Raw genomic sequence first — 19,792 nt, forward strand, 5'->3', positions numbered from 1 at the left:
CAAGCGCATCTGATGGGCAAAACCACTCTCCACGCAATCACTCTCCATATTCTCAGCCTCGCCTTCCACTTGCAAGCCAGAAAGGACACGAAACACACACGAGCAGGACAGAACAAGACAGAGGTTTCACCTGTTCATCAGCACTAAATCGCCTAGTCATCTGAAAGTAAAAATACATCAAGAAATAAACAAAAGCCAGCTTTGACCCAAGGATGCCCTACCTCTTCTGTCTAGAAAATCCAGGGAAGTGTTGGCCCAACTGCTGGGTGTGCCCCATTAGCATCTGTGGACTCAGTCCTGTGAGTCACCATTTGAAATGGAGACGAAAACCTGAGTCCACTTCTCACTCAGGTCATGGTCAGAAGGAAACTCTCCTTCCTCCTATAGATCAGTCAAGTCCTAGCCCCTAGGTACCTGGCCCATTAGTACTAAAGAGCTGCTGCCTTGCGGTCCTGCGGCGTCAGTTCAGAAGGAATTTGCTATGAAATAAAAAGTGAACAAGGAAAAGACACCTGTAGATGGTGGCAAATACGGGTTTCAGGAGCATTCCATGCTATTTCTACATTCTTCTTGCTATTTTGTTTGAAGGACACATTTGGTGGAGAGGTGACTCGGTTACATTTCGCACAACTCTACGTTTGGAATAGCTGTGGCCCACCACTGAGAAACATGGTTCTCAGCAACACAAATATGGGTAAGGATGTTTTCTGGAATGTTCACCTAGTTTCTGGATGTCTGGGTACAGTACGTTCAGATTTTACAACAGAAGGGATCTCACGTCCTCTGCACTCTGCATGCCCTGGGTTTCCAGCACTTCCTGACGGGAGCCCAGCTCTGAAAACCTCTTCTTTCCCAGCACCGCCCCCAAGAGTTCTGTCTTACCTGTTTCATCTCGCTCCTCAGCCTGTTAATGCCACTCCTCTCGGTTTTGGTGACTCCTGTGTGTCCCACCTCATGGATGGAGATGGCAGGGCTGGAGGTGGAGGAATGGATGGGTCGCACTAGAGGGGAAACGCACACACAGCTCTTAGATACTGTTAGCATCCGCCCTGGGGGAGGAATGCATGCGATGTGCTCATTTTTATACACCTCTAGCCCATTTGATTCTAAACTCCATTAGAAGAGAGCTTCATCTGCCCTGGCCAGTGCTCTGTCTCTAGCACTTGGAACAGCACCTGCTCCCCAGGTGTCCAGCGAACGGGTGAAAGAGTGAGCATGGCTTGAGCAGCATGTAAAAACAAAACAAAAACAACCCAGCGGCCATAAAACCCTTTAACAAATTATTTTTTGAAAAAATAATTTCTTCTCCAAAAGCACACCTTCCTGTAGAAAACAGAGACCATTCAAATAAGGGATCTCGGGGCTGAGGGGGGGAAGGCCTGGGAGAACAAGCGGCCCGAGGGCTGCAAGTGGAGAAGACCTGGCCACCTGAGAAGCCTCGCACCCCTGCCATTGCAAGACAGGGCGGGGAGGCCTCCATCACCTCCCTTCCAACCTGCTGTAGCGGCCTCCAGACTCAGGCCTGTCTGTGCCCTGCCCGTCCCCGCTGACCAGTTCTCTGTGCTTCAGTCACAGCTATTATTGGAAAGGGCAAGTGTGATCATGTCACTGCACACTTGGAATCCTTCGAGGCCTAGCTCTATCTTCAGGACAAAGTCTGCCTGGCTTGAGTCCCACCTACCCCTCAGAGCTCTGCACTCCTAGCCGGGTAACAGTGTTGAGCACTTGTACATGCCTGCCTCCCATCCCACCTGCTCCCCTCTACCAGGCACACCTTCTCCTTCTGCAAACCCAGCTCAAAGGTCACTTCTTAGACTAGCTTTCCCTGGGCGCCCGGACACCAACATTTAAAGATAGCAAGAAGAGACTCACAAAGATTAATTGGAGAGTGAGGAAGGACACCGGGAGAGTGGAAAACAGAAGGGGTCTGGGAAGCTACCAGTAGGGCCTGTATAGGGTGAGCAGTAGCTAGAAGTATCTCTGCCATCTCAGAATTTAATAAAAATTCTAAGACTATTTGAGTTTCCTGACTTCTAAAAACTGAACTACGACAGGAGATAATTAAATGGTGTTAGATGTAAGAAGACGGACCTCTTCTGGCCTTGCTTGCAATTAGACATTTATAGCTTTCCAGTGACATTGCTCTCTTCTCAATTTTGTAATCATCTACAGCTTTGTATCTAGTAACAAATTTCAGTAATTATCTGCATCAAACCATGTATATGATTCTGATGAACAGAACACATAAAATATTTATCTCGCATATTTACATTTCAAGGACTGTGCATTTGAAAGAACTGGAAATGACTTTTGGAAAAGAATCTTGAGCACTCCTCCTTCAGGAAAGGAGAAAAGCGACCAAAACACATCTGATTGCATGATGCTGCCTTTGTTTGCTGGCTGGTGCACACTCGGGGGAAAAATACGAAGTACCCGATGTCCTTCTTATTAAATAAAAAGGATGACAACCCACATGGCATTTTTTTGGCGTGATGAAATAAATTTGCCAATGTGTCTGCAAATCATTTTGCTTTATTATGAGTAGGAGAAATGATAATTGCTTCAATTATAATTAGGGAGCATTTGAGAACAGAATTCCACTAGGACTCGGGTGATTACACTTCCTAGCACAGCAGAGCGTTCTGGTACAGATCAAAACTGAGTGATACAAGATGGAGTGAAGCTCACTCTCTCAGCAGGAAGGTACTGAGAGCCTGTGGAGGACGCTGTGCCCCTGAAGGGTAACGGGAGTCTGGCTTAGTGAGAGCGTGTCTACCCAAGCCCAAGGTGGGGCACTCAGGCGATAGCCCTTCCACCCCTATGCCCTGCTCACACCTGTGCATGGGCCAGCGGAAGGAGGGAGGGCACAGAGGGGTGCATGCCACACCCACACGTGACAACACTACTCTGCGCAAGCCTGCGAGGGGTCACAAAGGCCTACAAGCCCCCATCTTGAACCTAGGACTCCCTGTCTCCATAAAGCAGGAAGCCTACCCTCGTCTATGCCATTCACAGTGGCGGTCCTAGGCGACCCTGGCCACAGTCGGCCCACTGGGCCACCACCTCTGGAAGTGAACTGAGCATTTACTTACCGCTTCTTTCAACGCCAAATTCTTTTCCACTCAGAATATGGTGTAGAAGGTTTTTCATGTCAAAAGGGCTGAGGTTCATCAAACTTTCAGAAGCTTCTTCCCCTACAAACAAACATGTCTCTGACACAGGGCTGGTGGTACAGAGAGTCAGGTGGCCTTGAGGAGGGGTAACAAAGGATACTGTAGAGGCCTGCCCACTCAGGATGGCCTCACCACCGTGTCAGGGCTGAAATGCACTGCTCCTCAGTGATCCTAAACGCTGCAGTTTAAATTGTGTCTGTTTTTAACACTCGGACACATCATTTTTCACACTGTGCTGATTCCCAATGTTGGAATGCATCTTCTATTTACATATTTAAATTGGTAGGATTTCTCCCAACAGAGGTGTTATGAAATGCGGGATGATATCTCATCACAAGGAGCTACAGTAAGGAACTGAGCTATCCGGAGCAGGGCACGTGATTCTAGTACCCCCTCCCTGACATCTGACATTGAACGCCCTGTGTTGGCTGGCGTGAAGGAAGCTGCATCTAAATGAGAGAACCCGGCAAAGTGTGAGCACACGCAATGGCTTGGAAGCCCTGGTTCCAGAAGGCTTGGGCAGGCTCCCGAGGGGGCAGGGAGGGGGGTGCAGGAACCCCCCCCCCCACCAAGCCTAGCTGCATACATCTACCTGAGCAGTTCAGGCTCCGTGCCAGCTCCGTGGCCATCACCTGAATGATCAGTCCGATCCGGAGCCTGAGCATCTCCACGAAGAGGCTGGGCTGTGCCCTGACGTACATGGCCAGGTAAACCACGATCTCCTGATGCAGACACACATGGAGACAGCGTTTCAGAGACTGGCTGCTGGCAAAGAGGCCTGTGCACTCTGTGGAAGGCTGTGGCCCTGCCCCCCACCCCCCAGTGACCTGTGTGAGGACGGCGATGCTGATGTCCTGCCCACTGGCCTCATAGATGAGCTGTGTGAGCTCCTCGGGGGGGAGGGGCCTAGAAAGATGCATCAGGACATGAACAGTGTGAAAGGTGCCTAGGAGCGGGGCTTCTTCGCCCTCCACGTAAGAGCCTTATTTTCCTGCCAGAAGCTCCCGACTGACAGTGTTTTTAAAAAGACCCTGACAGTGTTTCTAAAAAGACTCTATTTCCAAATGGCGGGCGGCACTGATGTTTTCCCCACAGCCCCCCACAAAGCTAAGCCCCACACCAGGCTGAGGACTTACGCAGAGATGGTCTTCTCCCGGGGCTCCGGTGGCAGGCCCACTGTCAGCTGCTTCTGGTGCGACAGCAGGTCCGTGCAGGCCTTCTCATTTAGAGAAAAGGGTGAGGGCCACAGCAACGACAGGAGGAGGGGGGTAGATTAGCAAGGCTAGCAGGGAAAGGCCACTACCACTAGAATCATAAATTTACCTTTACAAACTTCATGACCCATGTTGTTCTTTATTTGAAAATTCATATATAGACCTCATACTGAACAACTCAGGCAAGGCTGGGTCCCTGTGATCTTTGTGGCCTGGGCCTGGCTCTGCAGGGCCCATTAGAGTATTTAATGCCTATCCACTGTGGCAAACATATTGGATCCCTGGCTACCCTACATGGGAGATGAGCTGTCATGAGTCCTAAGATACCAATGTTAAGGGTTAATGACTATTACAGTCTTAAGTTGCTAGTTTCGCCATTATTCACATAGAATAAATACCATCATCTTCCCATAACACTGAACTCTTAATGTCTTAGAAAGCAGTTCTGGATTTTGCAGGGCCTCAGGTTTAAAATGGTAATGATATTATACTGCAGACAGGCAGAAATAAGAAAGCTCTGTTTAAGGGTGCCAGGCCACAGAGCATTTTCATTTTATTTCTTGGGAAACCTTTTTCTGCAGCTAAAAAGGAACAAGACTAATCAACTTGAATTCCATTTCCTCTGTTTGCCTTCTAAGAGCAGTGGGAGGTCAGGAGAGGAGTGCCTCTTCCATCCATGTATTAAATAACTGGTTTCCTTTACAAATTTGAGGTGCTTGCCTCCAGCTTTCCTAACAGAAAGAGGACAGGGGGCTAGAAAGAACAAATGGACTGCCCAGGCGTGCTTGCTCTGACCTCTGCCAGGACCTCCACTTTCTTCCTGAGCAGGCCAGAGATGTAGCGGATCAAACCCCACTCCTGGTTCAAGCCAGCTTTCCCATAGAGCTCGCTGAGGAGGTTGTGAACGGTAACACCATGCTGTCCAGAGAGATTTGTGTCCCAGTTGGGGCCCCTGTCAGAAGATAGAAAGCCCCAGAAGTACGACCTGGAATGCTCAGAGCCTGGGTCCTCTTGTAGCACAGCTTACTTGGCAGGGAGGGCAATGAATCGCTGTATATTCTGCCAAGTTTTGGGGGCCCTCCCAGTGCCTCTGAGTCTCGCCAAGAGGGTTCCAGCTTACCAAAGCAACCCTTCTATTTGAAATAGAAGCCTAATGTAAGGAAACAGTGAGATCCTGGCCACACTCAGCCGTGGCATCCTGGGAGGCCAGAGCTAGGGGGCAGAGGAGACAGAAGTCTGTTCACGGTGGTCCTGGGTCATCTGGGTGAATATAATCATGACCTGGTTTGCTGGAAGGCCAAGAAAACTAAGACAAAGAGTCTAGGAGAATGGAGAAGGCTTGAGCTAGTGAAGACCATAAACTTACTTTATCACATACAGAATGTACAGCACGTCTGCTTGGTCCTGGAGGTTTGAACAATCTTTCAGCCGCTCCACCAGCTTGTCACAGTCCACATCACCACGGTCATCTCTGGGCCACTGGAAGTCGTCTTCAGGGGCCTGGGCATACAAAAACCAAAAACGAGGGAGAGGGGCTGAGCATGTGAACTTCCAGAAGACCAGGAAGTGACACACCAACTGCATCTTGGAACCCTGTCACGGCTGTGCTCCCGGGCATCAGTGAGTCTTCTGTGGCTTTTTATTTATATGTTTTACTATTTCTGATCAGTGAATCCCTGAGTTAGTCAATGTTTGCAAGAGTCCAGACCGAACAGATTAAACTGTGTGTGTTTTCTTTATGCAAAGTTCAAAAACAGGTAAAAACGAAGCCCTGGCATTTGAACGCAGGCTAGCAGCTACCACTGGAGTGGAGGGAAGAAGTAACTGGGAAGGCACAGAGGGTGGCGTTTACACCGGTCTCCGCACTCTGTCCTTTATGCCTTTCTCTGTGTGTGCTGTGCTGCGAGGAAAGATCTTTTTGAAAGCAAAACACAAAAAATATGTAAGTTTTAGACAACCTATAGTTGAAGTTAGGCTAAAATATTCTTCAGTGGACACTGAATCTTTCTATTCATATAGGAGAAAATCATAGGTAAACTCCTAGATAAAATGAATTATAGGAACTAGTGGGAACACCCTGACATTTTCTTCTCTTTACAGATCTTTTTCTAGTGTTGTACCCTGCTCTGCAACTGGCCTGGCCTTGGCTAGCTGCCACAGATAGGACAGGGCTAGGCAGTGAGCTAGTCTAGTGAGACAGATTCAGATGGGTAGGGAATGCAAAATATCAAGGTTTGCATCATATGCATTGTGGACACTAACATGAGGCAGACTGCAGAGAACTCAGTGAGTGGGTTCCCACTGAAACCTAGAACTTTCAATCCCAAAGGTCCGGGACATCAAAAAATACTCTTTTGAGTTCAACTTCAACCATGTACAAGAGTTCTTGGGAGTAACACCAACATCCAAAAACATTATATTAAAAAAAAGTGATCCTAAACACTTTACCTTTTTTAGGAGTGGCTGAGGAGAATCGACAAGATTCAGTGATTTACGGTGCACACTTAGAACTTTAGTTGGCAAAGTCATGGGAACAACTGGAAAACAAAAGAATAAAGAAAGCCCTTATGAGGAGGAAGAAGGATAAGGCACTTCTTTTGAGCGTTACAGCAGTTATTCCTTAACCAATACAACCTGACTAAAGGGATGATTACATATTTAAATGAATTTCAGCAAGAATTTACCATGTCGCCACATCATATGCTAGATCTGGGGACAAGAGGTGGGCAGGACATGGATCTTGCTTTTCCCTCCTGGAAAGGAGGGGAATGACACAGCATCTGAGGACTGGAAGGCGCCTTAGAAATGACAGAGGCAGACCTCTGTCCTTCAGATGAGGAAACTGGGAACGAGAGAAGGAAGAGCATGTGTCCAGGGTCACTGGTCTCCTCATAATTAAGGTGTCGGCTTCTGGGAGTCCAGTGTGCATTTCACGTTGCCAGTGCCAGATGTGACAGCTTCTGGTGTTTCACCACCTTTGGATGCCATTGTTACTAGTTATTTATTCATCAAGCCATCTATGTCTTCTAGGCTAGGTCATGTCATCTTGGGAAAATGGGAAGTTTTCAAGACAGAGATGGGGCATATTTATAAGGCAACTTATAGACCTCCAGCTTACACTAGTAAATTAAACACACATTTTAATTTTACTTCCTCTCAACCTACCACTCACCCTGTAGAAAATAATTGTTTTTTTAAAAAAGGACAAATCCTCAAGAATGAGGAAAAGCAGGAGAGAGAAGAGAGTAGTAAGGACATGTTGCAAGTGGGGAAGCTGATGGATGAGAGATAACTAACTGACTTAGCAGACTGAAGGCAACGAAAGCCCAGGCCTGTGGTGGGAAAAACCAACAGCCAGTTAGATCTGTATCAGAGACTCGTCATAAGTCTCTCTTGCTGCACTATATACGTCTGGAATTGGGTTCCAGAAGGCGGGGTCCAAACCTAAGGAAGACTGCAGAAAAGCCGTCTGAGAAGCAGTGAGCTCCCTGGATCCCTTCCTCAAGTCCATGCAGCTGGGCAACTGCCGTGCTCACACTGACACAAGTCTAGGGGGTATCAGTGAAGAGGTTAAACCCAGAGGTGGGGTATGTGGCACATCTAAAGGATGTGCACAGCCCTTAGGTGGAGAGAGTGACTATATAGCTCCAAGCATCCAGACCCTTACCTGTCAAAAAGGAGACTGAAAAAGGGACAGTGGAGTGTCTCTGGGAAATCTACCCAGCCGACACCCGCCAAGCCAGCAGGCCCCACCTACGCACTTAGACACTATCGGGCACAAGCTGGTAACCGGGGAGCACCCAACACTGGAGGAAACACTCGCATGTGGAAGATAGAAGCCGAAACAGGAAAAATTGACGTGGGGGACCGGAAAACCATTTAAGGAGAAGAAAACATAAAAACAAAACCTTTAGCCCTGCTGTTAATATTCTTAGAGGAATGAGAAATTGCATGCCTGAAACAAGAATGGGTGCAATTCAGAGAACAAAGACTTAAAACATGGTAGCAAAAGTGAACACGCTCAACTTAGGGGGTGGAACATAAAGTTGAAGCAACTGCCCTCAGAAGAGAGCCCAAGCCAGAGAACCGGAAGACAGCCAGGGAACGACAGACTCTGAGAGGGTGCCAGTGGGTTCCCACATGCGAGAGAAAACAGAGAAAATGTAAGGAAGGAAGCGAGTCAGGCCACTGTCCAGAAAAACTTTACAGGACTGAAAAACATAAATTCCCAGGATTGAAAGGGCTCCCTGAGCATCCAACACAGGAGACCAAAATATACCCATATCGAGGCACATCCCTGAAATGTCACAACCCAGGAACAAAGAAGATCCTGAAAAGAATTTCAAAGAGAAAAACAATTTATATTTGAAGGATCAAATATTAGAATGGGTTTGGATGTCTCAATAGCAACACTGAAAGCGAAAAGACAGCAAAGCAATGATTTCAGAATTCTGATGAAAAACTGATTTTCAATCTAGAATTCTATAACCAAACTCTCAAATGGATACACAGAATATGCGTAGATATTTTCAGACTTGCAAGGTCTTGACAATTCTCCTAACCAAGCAATGTTTCTCAGGACACTATTGGATGTCTTCCACCAAAATAAGAGTGTAAGTTAAGAAAAAGGAAAAGGAGAGATACAGGAAACAGGACAGCCGGCCTAGGAGACAAAAAAGTCTCAAGGAGCTCTCCAGGATTCCCACCAAAGGAAGACATCAAGAAGAACATGCCAAACTCAGGAAACAGGGAGGCCAACTGAAGATTAGATAAGCCAAGGAGATTCCCAAGATTACAGTAAAGAGAAGTCCCAGGACGCCAGGTGTGCAAAAGGCCCAGAGCACACCCAGGCAGACAGAGGAGACTGGGGGGCTCTGAGAAAAGTCGTCCAACTGAGAGACCCACAGACATGACTGACTTTGTGGAAATTTGTACTGTGGGCCATTGGAAGGTACAGAAAGGAAGCAAAGCAAATGGAAAACATAGAGCAACTTTGAATAAATAGTATTCGTGACTTTTAAAGTTAATAATGGTATTAACTATAGAATAACTAAAAACGGTAATACATTCACAATATGCTATAATGCGCAGTTCAGAATACCTGCATACGTACCTACATATATCTGCATACATACGCATAAAGACCGAATACTGATTAGACTAAACTTTAATACAATTACCAGCATGAGGCTATGGGAAGCGAAGCGAAAAAGTGATGATTTAACATGGCTAAATCCTCATGTACAGAAGAAGGAGCCAACAGATTATGAATAAAAGTAACACATCACATCAAGACAGCAGGATACACACATCGGTTTAGAAAAGAGGTCTGTAACTGCCAGAAGAAACAGCTACGAGTACAAAGTGGTTGCCTTGAAGTAGAAGGACTGGTCAATGGGGAGGCGGAAGGAGGCAGGAGATCTCTTCATTTTGTTGTCTTTTAGAATTCTGACTTCTAAATCATGCTCGTGTATGACTTCGAGAAGTAATTTTAACAGGCAGACAAGAGTTTTGATAACGTACATGGAATTTCCAAACCCTTTGCTTTTGCCATCACGGAAAGTATATCCCGAGTGGAGTGGATGGCACTGAAAACATGGCTGTCTTCTGTCTTCTTAGAAAGAGGAGGCAGATAGCACTTCGTGGATGTGCTTTGTAGGAGGTGGTTGATATACTGGTCAAGTTCATCCTCACTTTCTGTAATCGGATAGACGAGAGAAAGAGCCAGTGAAAAGAAGCTGCAGAAATATTCTAAATGTGTAACAGTGACATAACATGCAGCACCGAGGAGATTTCGTGGGAGATGATGTTCTGATCTTTTTTTTTTGTTTTGTCATGAGTGAGCTAAGCATTAGGGAATGCCCAGCCCCAAAAACTGCAGGTCCCTTCAACCCAAAACCTTGTTTAATTTGAAAAATGTTACATATTTAGGATTTCATCACTTATGTCCAACCAAATCTACAAACCTAGATCACCCTACCATTCTTTTGAAAATTCAAGCAGTGAGTTTCTCTCATTAGAATATATTTTGTGAAAAATCCTCATTCCTGAAACTCTTTGTCCCTCTAGGTTTAGAAAAAGCCCCACTTTTGCAAGGTTAGGTTTTTAAACCGGCATTTTACTCATTTTAATACACGAGAGAGTTTCCAAAGCCTCTTTTTTGTTGTGTTAATGACCGATCACTTGGTGTGCTTGAGTCTCAGGGCAATTTTATCACAATGCCAAGGTTTAAGTAAATTCAATAAACCACCTGCAGGGGCATTCCAAGCCACACCTTGACGATAGGTATCTTCCAAATATCCTCCCAAATCGGAATCAGGACTGAAGCTCCCTTCGGTGTCATCATCAAACAACTTCTCATCGCAGTCTGGATCCAGGAAGGTCAGATATGTGTAGAAAGACGTGGTAAGAAATTCCGAAAGGCTCCCTAATTTTACTCTGCCAAGGAGAGACTATGTTAGACATACAGGTGCGTGTGGACAAACTTCCACTATGAATCATGGGGGATCTTTTCAACAACGAGATGGTGCTTTTGCCAGAATCGATAAATACATCACTCTGCAGACTGCCCCACATAAGTAGTCAGTCAAGGAATTAAAAGGAAAACTCAATACCAAGTGTAAAGTGAGAGCACGTAGCATATTAAAAGCCAAAATGAATGATGCTGATTTCTTACTCCCAAACCCAACACAAAGAGAAATCTATTTTACTGAACCAACCGAACTTTTACAAAACAGACTGAGCAAACCATTTGTAACCAGAACCAAACCACACCTTGGGGGTGTCTCTGCCCTCAAACAGCTGGACCAGAAGAAAATCTACATGCAATATGCTCACGCGGGCACAGGTATATGACAGGAGAGGTAGGCTCAGAGACAAAGTTCCTTCTAGAAGGAATGCCATGGGGGACCATCCACAGACCAGAGCACATGCCCAGAGTGGCCTTATTTTCAGGCTGGGAAAAGTCCCACTGAAAACTGGAAGCTGGGTTTGGCAGTGTGGGGTCCCGGGCTCAGGGAGCACAAGGGAGGGGCCGCCCCCTGCAGAGAGCCATCACCGTGTGCTTCTTAAATTGTTAGCTCCAGAGGCACAAGACAGTAGGATCCTGGTAGCTACGAGCATCAGATTAGGACATCGGATCAGCATCAGCTTAGCAGCTGAAAGGACTGAGAAGAACGTTTAAGGAACACATTGAACTACAAGTGAATCATGGGTGCTTGGGGCTTCAGTGAACAAATGGATGACATTAAGAAAGACGGCCTGAGGGAAAGAAAGAGAAGCCTTTCTTTTAATAAAGTAAAATCCTTTTCCCACTAGGGTCTTGGGGCCAGCTCTAATGATTCTTTTGCCTTGAGATTGGAGCCAGGAAGAGGGGAGGTGGAGCATGGAAAGTTTCCCTCTGAGGAAGTTGAAAGGAGTCAAGTCAAAGGTAGAATGGCAGTAATTTTAAAAGGCATATGATTGCCAGCTACCCCAGGAGGGTCCAGAGGGAAACTCCAGCGTCCAGGGTGAATTCATCTTTTTTAAAGACACTCAGACCTAAAGGAAAAGCCAAAATGAGATTGAGTTTTAATTCTTTCCTTAATAGGAAAGGTAGCCTATGGAGCCAGGGCATTCCTGTTTCTTTGCACGGGTCTCTGAATCGTTTGCCACACTCTATCAACAGGCGGCCCTCCTGACTCTTGTCTGCCCTCGTCTGGTTCAGCATGAAGGTCAGAGTCTGGTTTCTGGGTTCACACAGAGCTTCTGCACCTATTCACCTCGAGCCCCTCGCTCTCTGAGCCTACGGCTCCTGGTAAGTAAAACAGGAATACAGCCCATGATACAAAGTGAAGACTAAATCAGACAGTGCATTCAAAGCAACAAAGAAGGCACTGCAAGTGAGCAATTAACTGCGGACGGTATCCTTTTTGACAATTATTAGATTTCAATTAAAGAGTTTATTTTGCAAAATAGTTAATCCTGAGCCTACGGTATTTTTGCCTGGCTATGATGCCGTACACCAGGTGGTAACTTCTCCAAACCACAGGTGAAGCCTTCAAAAGTGGGCGTCTGCTGTACTGCCAGCTCTTGCGCTGCAAATGCAGATGGCAAAATGCTGGGGATGGTCTCGCTGATGCTCCAGGAGAAGCTCTGAGAGGGGGCATTCAAGGGTATAGCCAAGCCTACCGCAAGCTCTGGGAGCAGAGGTGGCAACCCAGCACTGAGAAACACAGTGACCCAACTCTAAGGATGCGAGGCTAAGTGAAATCTGCCAGTTACAAAAAGATACTGGATGGATGAGTCCCGTTAGATGAGATACCTAGAGACAAAGCAGAAGTGGGGGTGCCAGGGGCTGGGGCAGGGAGAACTGGGAGTAGAGATCTTCAGTTCTGCAGATGAAGAGAGTCCTGGAGATGGGTTGCACAACAATGTAAATGTACTTAATGTTACTGAACCACACAGTTTAAAATGGCTAAGACGGTAAATTTTAGGTTATGTGCATTTTACCACAGTTTTAAAAACCACTGCAGTGGCAGCAGGGCCCCTAGTGTGGGGAGATGTGAGAAGGGCCGAATTCAAGCCCAAACACTTGGAGACTGGCATTCTATCAGGAAACCAACAGAAGACTCCAGAGCTCGGAAAGGGTCACACCTCACTAAGGGCCAGCTGTACAGTGAGGTTCTCCTGGAAGCCTTCTGGCATATTTCAAGGGATTTGGAGATCAGGGTATAGATGCTATAGAGAAAATTTCTGCCTTGTGACAGTCAGAGGGTACAATGATGGAACGGGTTTTTCCAGGAGGGAGGCCCTCCATCCCCCAAGATGCTTAAGCATCATACTTGGGGGCATCTGTCGCAGTGGGGGCCTGCAAACTGGAATGGGTATCACTCTGCTGAGGATGAGGGGACAATGGTCTAGGCAGGCCCATTCAGGTGCTCTGCTCTGAGGGCCCCCTAAGGAATCTGTAAAGTTCTAAGAATTAGTCTTTAGGTCATAGCACACTCAAGTCAATTCCAGGACTGTTCACTGGGCACCTGCTAGATCTTAGGCACTGGGTGCTTTTCCTCCAGGCCTTTTACTAGAGACAGACACTGCATTCTGTACATGCATTCCAAGAATACCACTTCAGAGAGACTCGACATGTTCACCTGTCTATGCCCCAGGCCTCCTGGCACTTGCAGAAGTGTCCCAAACACCCCCCGAAGCTGCTGTAGAGAGGATTCCACCTTCTCGTGAGTGAATGATTAAGTTTTAACCTCTTTTTTAGTCTAAAGCTCCATGCTTATACGTTCACTGATTCATAGGAAAAGTGGACAAGGGCAGCAAAAGACTCTTTAAGAAAGGTAACTGATACCTAAAAAAAAAAATAAATAAATGTAAAACCCACAAATTACCTGGCCCCTCCAAAATACCCATCTTCCAGTTTCCTGATTGTAGAAAGGACGGCAGGATGGATATCTGAGCCATCATTTGCTAAGGGGGGAGGGGAGGAAGAAAAGACCCATTAGTTTATTTAATCTGGGAATACTGTTTGGTTTTCTGGGCATGTGCTGAAATGTTTTCATCAACACCATCTAATTAAAATTCTTATGGCATAGAAGGCTCCTGACCTAAGAAAGCAAACTGCTGAGAACCCCCTTCAGTACTTAGCTTTGTCTGTGAGACTCATTTTAAACATTTTGAAAAGGGCCCAAACCAACAGTGGGACATGAATCAGACAGATTGAGTTCACGGAGTTACTGAGCATGGTGTGGGTGATGGGGAAGGTGAGCGTGGGTCTGCCCGTCATCCGCCAGCAGGTGCACAGGTAGGCCAGCTCGATCCTCAGCATCTCCACGATCATCTCGTTGTCCAGGGCCAGGTAGAAATGATGCTGGTCGGTAAACTGTAAGTTAGATCAGGCCAAGTAAAAAGCTGTCCTCCATTCCCTGGACACAACCCTGGTTGTCACTCATAGCAGTACTAATCCTTGCATTTTGTTTCCAGAGAAGGAGTTCAATCCTGGCTGTAATCCTCCCCTATCACGGGGCTGTCTCTGCAATCAGACAAAAATCGATCTGTCACCTGCCTGGGAGCTGTAGCTACGTGAGCACGGAAGGGAAAGGTGCGCGGCTAGATCCATTTATAGCTCCTCAGATGCGGATTTAAGCACCTGGCCCAATGCCACGGTCTCTGAAAGGAAATCAATAACTCCTTAATTCCTAGTCATTCTAAGGCTGCTGGGCTTGGAGAAGATGTCCAAGTTAGGGGAGTGAGGGCACTGAGAGCCGGTGAGATGTGGAGACTGTGTTTACCTGATAGACGGCCTGGTAAATGTGAGCTAAAGGCACTACGGCCTGGTGTCGCTGAAAAGCAAACTGTTCTCCTAGCCTCTGGCCCGGTGCACTCTCAGCTGTGGTCTGTAATTTGTTACCAAGTGAAATCACTCACAAGACTGAAGTGAACAACATGAGCAAGGGTGAAAATGAACAACTTGGGGCTACTGACCCATGACTCCATGGATGACAGTACACCCAGGTGGTGGGGTGCTGGGCCCATGGTGACAAAGTGAGCCCACAGCTGATCTTACTAGCTGGCCAAATGGATGAAAAACATTTGGTTTGGGTTCCACGGGACTACCTTCCTTTGTAAACTAAATCTCTGGAAAAGCAGCTCTGTAATCAGTATACTTAGGATCTCATCAAGTGGGTTGGGGCCTGAAAATCAGACTGGTTGTGTGCTGCACTGGCTATGTGCTGCACAGAGGGTCTAAGGACAACCTAAGCGAGGGTTAGGGACGATTGCAATTACGGGCACAAGGGCTGCAAGTCAAGTGACATGCCACTAGTGAATGTGGAAAGTGTAGTGAATTTCACTACTACTCATGACTGGAAGTGACAGCACACTCACTCACTGAGCACCTCCTAGGGATAAAGAATTGTACTAGGTACTCGGCGTCACAGCATCTACTTCTGTTTGAACACGTGCATGTACGCTCTGCCTCATTCAAAGCAGCTCACCAGGAAGAAGAGGGAACCTAATCAAAGGGTGCGTGTGACTTTGCTACTGGCCTGCTTTCCTCACCTGGGGTGTAAAAGTAAAAATTTGGTTCCTAATCACATATAGCTTAGATGTTCCAAGGACGCCAATGTGCCGATATGGTCGCCCACTCAATTTCATATTCTTATTTCTTCCTATTTGAAAAATAAGAGAAATCAGAGTTAGGACCAATATAGTAACATCTAATCTAAATGACTCTGGCTAAGACTGGGCTTATTTTCACCTTAACCCACTTTGTGGTTTGGCGTTTCTAATATCATCAATACTTCTTTAAAATGGGACAAGGATGAATTACAAACAAATCCCACCACCTTTTCATGCATGTATACAAATGGCACCAGATTCAGCATCTCCATGGAGTCAAATTATTGTCAGAACTTTATTAAATGCTTATTCTAATTTTAGTATTGAGCCATAATAGTAAGCAATGTTAGATTTTAGAAAAAGAGAACCCCCTCCCCCATTTTAATGGGTAAATGAGCATTTTCTGAGAATATAGATAAAAATCAGAACCACAGCAAGACACAGACTGTCCCAATTGCACATTTTCAGAGGCAGTGCCTTCTTTTCCAGTGGATCTGGTGAAGGGCACAGCCAAGTTCTGGCGACCTCTGCTGAGCAAGTTTCAGAATGTGCTTGTCTGCCATTCCTCTTCACCACAGCTCCGGTGCCTTGCACAATTCTTCACAATTCATGCCTACTTGTCTTCCCCACGCCCAAAACCTAGAAGCATGATGCCCCCAGCCTGCTATTTTCCCAAACCTACCAAGCTTGGCATATATGTGACTAAGAATCCGGCCTGGCCGGACTCGGACGGGATGAATGTCAGCAATACTCTGGACGCTCACCCCGTGCTTCCTCAACAAGTCTTTAATGTGGTGGTCTTCTGCCAGAACGGTAACTATGAACAAGAGCGTACAATCTGCATTAGACTGCGGCCCTGCATCTCTTCACATGGAGAACATATTACTGACCGGTCTCTTCTTGGGCCTATGACACATACGTTAGCATGCTTTCCACATCCCGGGTGGCTCTGAACATGACAGCGATTGTCCTGCCACTCTTCCTGGTTCTCTCTAGCCTCACCTCCTCAACCCCCATGACACATTTTTATTAAGTGCCCTCAATGTGTAGGAGTCTGACGAGAGACTTTTAGAAAGGGCCTTCAATAGGTCCCAAGCCAAATACCCCATCTCAAATGATGTCTTGCCTCCCTGTGGGTCTGCGTTTATTCTAAACTCGTCTTGTGTTCTTTTCACACGGAGTGAGACGTGGAACAGCTCTGCATGGGGGGTACCAGGAGAAGCCTGTGCTCGTGCCCTCAGAGAAGAGAAAAGAGCACTACTGTGGTGTGTGCTAGCAGAGGATGCGATGACCGAGGGAGAGGCAGGGTGGGGGTGGGGTGGGGGGGGTGTCTCCATCCAGAGAGAAGGACAAGTGCGCCCGCTGGTGGGCGGTGGTTCAGTCTGGCCCACCTGGACGCACAGCACAGGGTCTCGCTGGTGGTGAAGAGCCACCCCGGAGCTGGGCCTGTACCCCCAGGGGGCCAGCCTGGGCCCCATCTCTGGTGAGTGAGGCTGGACATCTGGCTTTCCAGCATGCAGGGAACTCAGAGTGCCTGGGATGTGGGGACCTGAGTGGGGACTCAGACCCTTGCACCTCTTGTACCAGTCCTGCTTTGAATGTGGCTTTTAGGAGAAGAGCAGTGTTTTGGCAAAGGGAAGGAGTCCCGGGAAGGGGATTTCTGGCCACCCAGTTGGTGGTATTGGGTCCAGCTGCAGCAGAGCCTGCTGGGAACTGGGGGGGTTGGGGGTGGCGCTCGGGCTGGAAGAAGACTAGATTACTGTTATGGTAGCCCATTGAGCCCCACCACTGTACCCACAGGCTGGTGGCACTGGAATGTACAATATACATAAATGCCACTGAGACCTGGAGGTCATGTCCTTATTTACATAGCACACGATACTTTCTCAAAGTATTTTAATATCTGTGATCTCATCTGAGCTTCACAACAAGGTCCTGTGGGGAAGGCTCGCACTAACTGGTCCACGGCGGCCAGTCCCGGGAAACGGCAACTTGAGCCATGCAGGACAGGGTGTGTGGCTTCCCTGAGCACATGTGTCTTCCGAAGCTCCCAACGCCACGCAGAGATGAGCAGCTCACCTGAGAAGCATGAGCCTGTGATTGGACACGGCTGGATGTGGAGGAGTTTCTAAAACTGTACTTGTGCTTCCTCTAGCCCAGACCTTCTGATATTTTCTATTCTGTTCTATTCTATTACCTTAAAAAAAACGTCACTGCTGAAAAGCCATCAGCGAGTCCCAGCCCAGCCATCAGCTGGCAAAGCAGCCGGTGGATATAAGGGCTCACTTAGCAGCATGTGTTGTAGTCAAGTGCAGACTGTGGAGTCAGGCTAGATCAGACCACATGGACGTGAGAGCAGAGTTCGTGCCTCCAGCCGTCTGCTCTGGGTCCCTGAGTGAGCTAACCTGTGGGCCTCGTGTGTAAGACGTGGATGAGAATCACAATCATCGTAATTTCTATGTGATCACAGTATTGTGACAGCTGGGTGTGTCCCTGGGGTCCTGGAGTACAGGGTCGAAGCAGGGCCTCTTGCTGCATCACAGGCAGGTGCACGGAAACCAGTCCATGGCCACAAAGAGGGCCGCCTTTCATCCGTTCAATGATTGTTTCTAACTGATCAAGTGACTGTCAATCAACACAGAAGCTGCAAAAACAATATGGGCCTTGTCCTGAAGAAACGTACAGTGTCACTGAGAGGAAAGGAGGCATATACATTGCGTGCTCAGACACTAGCTGGTACAAAAGTTGCTCTCTGAGGCATGCAAGCTCCCCACAAGTCCGCTCTGGGAGGGAGGGGGATTGGGGAGCCAGGAGCCCCACTGATGGCTTTCCTGGTGACAACTGCAGTGCATCTCAGGACCACGCTGTGAGGGGGCACCGCTTATGATTACCCCGAGGCACAGGGCGGTGAAAGCACGTGGCTCAGCAGAGCCAGCACTGTGGCAGTCCAGGCTGGCCTTCCACCTCTCTGCAAGAATTGCTGGCTGGACTGGAGGGGAGGCAGGTGAAAATATAGGCCCACAACTCTGGAGAGAAGTCACATCTCAAAGGAAGCAACGAGTGAACCTTCTGTTCTGAATTTTCACCAGGGTCATGTTCTACCTTTTAAAGAATTGCAGGAAGGAAAAATGATGTGCAGTGAATCACTTGTGTCCCAATTGCAATCAAGATTTAGAGTCAAGAAAATAACTGCTTTGTAGAAAGTAACTTTGTGGTTGGGAAGAATATTGTTGCTTTTTGGGAACTAGTGAGTTATAGAAGGTAAGTCACGGCACTGATAGATGCTAGAGCGCACATACATACTTTTTAAAAAGTGGAAGAGGAAACTAGGGAATAGGAACAGTAAACATGCTCACCAACCTTGTACTACAACATCAGGTTTGATGGAAGTGGAAAATCTTCTATTTAAGGGATCAATTTCCCCAGTGGCAAGGAATCCCTAGGAAAAGAGGAGAATTACTGCTATAAAATACAAATGAATTTCACCTTAAACCCAACTTTGAGAATGAAATCTTTTGGGGCTCAAAACATCCAGTATTTTATTCCTTTATGTTTTTTAAATCAATTGCTTATCTTCTCTGAAACACAGTATGCCACTTAGATGGCCACTGATAAACGTTAGTGTTTTCAGCATCCAGCTCTCTAAGCTAATCAGACACGCCAGTGTCTTGTGCAACTGTCAAGAACAATGGTGACTAATACTTCCCAAGTCCTCACTGCTCGCCGGGCCCTGGGCTGAGCCCCTCTTCATGCATGGCTACATTCAGACCTCCAAACAGGGAGGCTACTACGATGATCATTTTACAGGTGGAGAAACCGAGGTAATGCACTTAAGGGAAGTGGCAGAGAGGGGAACTTGGCCCTGGGGTGACACTCCTGAAACACAAAGCTCCTGTCCCTGCTTGCAAAGAGTGCTGTTTGTAAAAGGATCTCGTCACATCTCTACCAAGGACTGGAGCCCTCAGCAAGGGGATCCAGGTGGGCTGGGAGTTTGTAGGAGGAATCGGACCTAATGCGGGGCCTAAATGAAGGTCCCCACACGGAGGAGGAAGAAACAGCTGTTTGTTCCCCATCTCACCGACACAGACATAGGGGCTAGACAGTGATGCAGAAATGATCAAGCCCAACGTCTTCACTTTACAGATGAGGAAATCGAGGCTCGTGAGGCCAGAGAGCTAGTAAGAAGCAGATGAAGCACAGTCCCTACCCCCAAGGACGTGGCCATGGAATGGAGGAGGCAGTCACACCCATGACAGAGCGGCCTCACCTCAGCACTGGTAGCTCTGCTGTGGTATCTTT

At 47.3% G+C, this 19,792-nt stretch overlaps 1 protein-coding gene across 8 annotated transcripts in view; it reads right to left on the reverse strand.

Annotated features, from left to right (window-relative positions):
- Positions 1–19,792, reverse strand: part of PHKA2 (phosphorylase kinase regulatory subunit alpha 2) — a 67,735-nt gene that overhangs the window by 6,903 nt on the left and 41,040 nt on the right. For 4 of the 8 annotated variants that reach the window (XM_029929988.1, XM_029929984.1, XM_029929985.1 and 1 more), the window contains 16 exons: positions 18,854–18,932; positions 16,176–16,310; positions 15,434–15,543; positions 14,111–14,255; positions 13,765–13,843; positions 10,638–10,825; positions 9,911–10,084; positions 6,836–6,924; positions 5,754–5,887; positions 5,183–5,339; positions 4,310–4,389; positions 4,001–4,079; positions 3,766–3,895; positions 3,093–3,194; positions 883–1,001; positions 131–160 (listed from right to left, as the gene is read on the reverse strand). In XM_029929988.1, the coding sequence (XP_029785848.1) occupies positions 131–160; positions 883–1,001; positions 3,093–3,194; positions 3,766–3,895; positions 4,001–4,079; positions 4,310–4,389; positions 5,183–5,339; positions 5,754–5,887; positions 6,836–6,924; positions 9,911–10,084; positions 10,638–10,825; positions 13,765–13,843; positions 14,111–14,255; positions 15,434–15,543; positions 16,176–16,310; positions 18,854–18,932 (1,830 nt within the window). The remainder of the gene's footprint in view (positions 1–130; positions 161–882; positions 1,002–3,092; positions 3,195–3,765; positions 3,896–4,000; positions 4,080–4,309; positions 4,390–5,182; positions 5,340–5,753; positions 5,888–6,835; positions 6,925–9,910; positions 10,085–10,637; positions 10,826–13,764; positions 13,844–14,110; positions 14,256–15,433; positions 15,544–16,175; positions 16,311–18,853; positions 18,933–19,792) is intronic. The other 4 variants (XM_029929987.1, XM_029929989.1, XM_029929986.1 and 1 more) reach the window with 3 other exon arrangements.

This window comes from Suricata suricatta, chromosome X (assembly GCF_006229205.1).
Source record: "Suricata suricatta isolate VVHF042 chromosome X, meerkat_22Aug2017_6uvM2_HiC, whole genome shotgun sequence".
NCBI lineage: Eukaryota > Metazoa > Chordata > Mammalia > Carnivora > Herpestidae > Suricata > Suricata suricatta.